At 35.2% G+C, this 4880-nt stretch overlaps 1 protein-coding gene across 2 annotated transcripts; it reads left to right on the top strand.

Moving 5' to 3' along the window:
• Positions 1 to 1394: 1394 nt before the first annotated feature.
• Positions 1395 to 3240, top strand: LOC127138314 (uncharacterized). Of its 2 annotated transcripts, XM_051064732.1 has the most exons (2): positions 1395 to 1827; positions 1919 to 3240. In XM_051064732.1, exons 1-2 carry the CDS (start codon positions 1804 to 1806, stop codon positions 3116 to 3118), a joined length of 1224 nt encoding a protein of 407 aa, XP_050920689.1. In that variant the 5' UTR covers positions 1395 to 1803; the 3' UTR covers positions 3119 to 3240. The 2 variants fall into 2 exon arrangements, with proteins under 2 accessions (XP_050920689.1, XP_050920688.1); XM_051064731.1 differs by having other exon boundaries at positions 1395 to 3240.
• Positions 3241 to 4880: the final 1640 nt, after the last annotated feature.

The raw sequence follows: 4880 nt of genomic DNA, 5'->3' as shown, positions 1-4880 counted from the left end.
TAGAAGTTACTACTAATACAAATCAACATACAAGGTTTAGGGCCACACAGATGCTAGGTCAGATGCTCTACTATGTCGACACACAAGATAATACCACACATATCATAACATCACAAAGTCAGTATAGTCACACTACTACATTATACACTATTACTCCCCCTTTTTACCATAACTTGACAAAGGTCTTCCTAAAAAATATTGGTCAGTCAGCATAGAGGTTAATATGATAGAATATGCACATTAGATCAGGATAAGATAATTGTCAACAAATAAAGGACAATTGTTTGAGCAGGATGCCAGAGGAATAGACAAAATTATTAAAGCCATTACAAATTCAAGACAAGGAAACAAAAAATGCCCAAATACAAGGGCAAAAACGAAGCAAAAACACATGTAATGACCAGCCTGAAATCTTCAGGTAGAATGCTCCAAACTTCAAATTCAATCCAAACAGTCCATATATGACTTAGAATAACTTAAGTCACTTGATTTCATTAGTTATGCACCAATAGCTTACATGGGATTAACTTTTGGTTTTTGTTCTATATCCAGGTGGTGGAAATGAGTCTATGTCCTTGATTCCAAAGAAGTTAACTCCACTTACAGGTTTTCAGACAATATTAGTAAGAAAATGAGATTTAGTCTCCACACTTCTTTCTATTCTGACTTGCGGGTTGAGTTCACATCTCTCAAAGTTATGTTCCCAAGGATGTTTACTATCTTTGAGTAACAAAATTAGTTAGTTAGTGAAGTTGGTATGTGAGATGATGGTGTTATGGTTTAGGATATGAGAGGAAGGAGATATTTATTTATTTATTTATGAGATATAATGGTGTTTTGTTATCCAATGAACGACTTATCTTTGGACAGAGATATGTGATGGAGACGTCATGCTAGGGATTTTGTGTTAGGTCATACGATGGGGTGTTCTTGATTCTTTTTTTCCTGGGAATTCTTTTTTTTGTTGATGTTCAATCAAAATGAGATCTAGTACGTTGAATATTTATTTAAACGAGTTATTCATTGGATTTTCCCTTCTTTTGCTAGTTTTATTCCTTTATTTTTTTTGTTTAGTGTATCAAATCGATACTCATGATATATAATAGGATCACTATTTGAATCAATAATTTTCTATTGTTATATAACCATATAATATTAAACGTTAATAAAATATTAAAAAAAAATTAGGAAATACACTGACAATATAAATCCGACTTACATTCTACCAAATTATATTAAAATTTTAAAACAATTTGGATGGTTTGAAACCACGGATAAAATTCCTTTGCAGAATGTACATTAAACTCATATTTAAAACTATTTTGGTGATTGGTTGATGAATTTTTAAATAAATAAAATTAACTAAAGTATTTATGTGCATATAGCTACGGGCAAGTTGAACTCTTTTCGTTTTTATATTTCCACCCCTAACTATCTAGTAATATATTATCAACCTTATTTCTAGGGTTTAGCTTTCACTTTCTTCTCGGCGGCATCAATGGCGAACAACGCTTCATCAGAACTCGGCCGTTCTATCATAAAGCAGCTAGCCATTTCTCAGAAATCTTCCCGTGAAAAAGCTCTCCGTCTTCTCCTAAAATCATGGCTTCCTTCTCAATCTCAACCACTTCCCGACGAAGACGCCAAAAAGCTCTGGAAAGGTCTCTTCTACTGCGTTTGGCACTCCGATAAGCCTCTTGTTCAAGCCGAACTCATCGATCGACTCTCTTCGCTTCTCTTGATACTCCATCCTTCGTTTTCCGTTCAGTATTTCTCCACTTTCTTCATCACCATGCGTCGCGAATGGTCTGGTATCGATGCGTTGAGGTTAGATAAGTTCTATCTTCTGATTCGTAGATTCGTTTCCAAGACTTTTTCTTTAATTAATACGAATTCATGGGATTTGGAATTTGTGAAGGTTATTATGAATTGTTTGGATGATGCTACTTTTGGTTCGAAAGATAAGTTGTTGCAGGGAAATGGTGTTAATTATCATGTTGCTTCGATTTTTCTCGACGAGCTTACGCCCTTTCTTCCAGTTAAGGAAGATGTTTTGGAAGTGCTTTTTAAGCCGTTTTTTACTGTGATGGGTAAATTGCCTGATAAGGTTTTGCTAGGGAAGATTAAGAGTGGTTTGTTTGATGTGTTGTTGAGGAATGGGAAGAGGTTGTTGGAGGTTAAGAAGAGTGGGGAGGAAGGTGGTGATGGTAATGTTGATGTTGTGAATTTGGGGACAATAGCGTTGGCTATGGGTTTTGGTTCGAAGTTGTTTGAGTTGGCTTCTGCTCCTGATTGTGTTCAGGGGAATAGAAAGGTTTTGTTTGAACTGCATCGCGAGTTTTTGAAGCTGGAGAAGGATGCTGTTATTTCAGGGTTTGAGTTTTCCATTCCAGATTCTGTTGCAAGGAATGAGGAGGAAGTTCCTGTTGTTGAGGTTGATGCTGATGTTGTTCTTAATGGTAAGGCGCTGAAGAAATGCAAGAAGGATAAGGAAGAATCTGTTGACAAAGTGAAGAAGGAAAAGAAGAGTAAGAAGAAGAAGAAGAAAGATAAGGATTCTGCCGAGAGCGGGGATAAGAATGTTCCTACTGAAAATGGTGGAAAATTGATTGTTGAAGAGGTTGACAACGAGTTGGTTTTGACCGAGACTGTGATTTCAAATCTCCAAAAGCAGTTTGAGAAGGTTGCAGCGGAAGCAGGTTTGGATGACGGTGATGCAAGTTTATGCGTTACACCGAGAGCTACTGAAACTGTATCTAAGAAGAGAAAAAGATCTAAGAGTTCTAAAGGAAAGATATCTCAGGATCTTGAATTGAATGGTGGAGATGCTGAAGACTCTGCAGTAGGTAAGAGTGTGGAGAAAAGTTTGAAGAGGGTAAGATTTTCCATGAAAAATAACTTGGTATGGAAGCCACACAGTCCTTTACCTCCTCAGAGTTTGAGAATTCCTCCCTCTGTTACACCAAGAGGAAGTGCGCTCAAAAAGGGCGTTCCCCCAGGTCCCATCAGGGAGATGTCTTCCCAGACCAAAAAGGTGAAACTGAAGAAGGTCCGGAGGACAATAATTGGTACACCATCTGTCAAGCGCTTGAGGAAATTGAGAGCTCTTTCTGTGTGATTTTCTTGATGTTGTTAAGGGATGAATTTTCCATGATTTATTTTGTTGACTTTTTATTTGTAACTGTTAAGAAATTTTGAAACGTCACTATGATGGTTGATTCAAGTTCGTTTTATTGACTACTGTGTGGTGCATCTACATATTCATTTCATTTCTTGCTATCTTATTATTATTATTATTGTTATTGATGTTTTAACTAACTATAAGGCCTGATGATGATGACCTTGAATTTTCAAGGATGGAGCACTGTTTTTTTCTTCAAACCTGCTGATGTTTTATGTTTGAGGTGGATGGGTAGTTGGCAATGATGGGTCATTGTTTGGTGTTGTGTTGGTGTTATTTGAGTGATGCTTGCTTTTTATGATTAACAAGGAAGTCCATAGGGTCTCAGGAAAGGGTGAAACCAGTGTTGCCATGGTAATGAACCTGTTAATTTGGTGTGACATGTTAGGAAAATTGGACAACATTAGGGCATTTGAGTCCTGTTGAAATTTAACACATTTTGTGAGTTTATTTTGTAGTAGCTACAAAAAAGGACTGTCTTTGTGCATTTATAACTGCAGAGTACACCATAGAGTAGTGTGTGATCAATTTGATCAAAAGTCCGTTTTTCGTTTTAGCTAGAATGGAATGAGGCAATTTCATCTCTATCTTTGTTTTTGGAATGAGTCAATTTCCAAGTTTTCTCATTATATTGTTTCCCCAAATACTCAAACCTTGGCAGCTAAATGTTGTATGGAAGTCACTTCCCTCATGTACACCATGCCCTCACCTTTCTATGTCTAACAACATTTAAAGAAGAGGAAATGTTTATGCAATTGTTAAATTGAGACCAAATTTTTTGAAAATGCAATTGGGTTCCTTGGGAAACTGTATTAGGGAGTTGCTGTATCCGAAATGAGATACATCAGAATTTGGAATTTACGAGAGAGATTGCAGCGTATTCTAAATTCTTCTACTTTAGAAGATATATATTGATGTTCTATTTACATTTTATATGAAGAAGAGTGCTGCCATAATTTGGGAGGATGGGCGATGATAATGTTAACTGAAATTCTTTGGATTTTAATTTTGAATGTGTTGTGAATCTATTAAACAAACATTGAATATAAGCATTTCATTAAATCCAATAAAATTCAATAATATAATGCTTCAAAACTATACTGCTTTTAAAGTTTCGAAAGCAAAAATTTGAAACTCCCTTTTAAGTCACGAGCCCCCTTTTCTTTTTCTCACTCCAACATTTCAAACATTTGCATTTTGCTCGAATCATCACATATCTATTTATTTTGAAACAAGTTAGCACAAATTTATTTAATTATTTGATTGAATGCATGACTTTTTTCTTCTTCTGGGTTACTAGGAAAGTTCAAGCTATACATTGTGGAAACACATCAACATCAGAGCACGATTTCAGATTATACAAACTGAACACATCCCCAAATAATAATTTAGATTCCATAATTTGAACCATGACATATCACATGCTAATTTTAACTTTTATGAAATTTTGTGTCAAATTGACTAATTTTTACATTTTTCTTTGGCAAATGCTATCATGTGCCCTAAGGTCACAAGTTAATGATATCTTTATAGAAATATTCTTTTAGAATGCGTGCATTTGATTTCTTGAAACTTAAAATTTTATTTTATTCCACACAAAATTTTCAATAGCAGTAACCTTAACTTGTGTCCCAAGAGCATAAGTTAGCCAGACACTTTTTCTTTATGGAAATGATCAATATGATGAGGACTTACACTA

Source organism: Lathyrus oleraceus, chromosome 4, assembly GCF_024323335.1.
Source record: "Lathyrus oleraceus cultivar Zhongwan6 chromosome 4, CAAS_Psat_ZW6_1.0, whole genome shotgun sequence".
Taxonomy (NCBI): Eukaryota; Viridiplantae; Streptophyta; class Magnoliopsida; order Fabales; family Fabaceae; genus Lathyrus; species Lathyrus oleraceus.
The sequence above is the reverse complement of the archived record's forward strand: the minus strand, read 5'-3'. Positions and strand labels throughout refer to the sequence as shown.

Bases quoted from the DNA above. Each gene is read 5' to 3' on its own strand.
- LOC127138314 (XM_051064731.1), top strand. From the start codon at position 1,499: ATGGCGAACAACGCTTCATCAGAACTCGGCCGTTCTATCATAAAGCAG.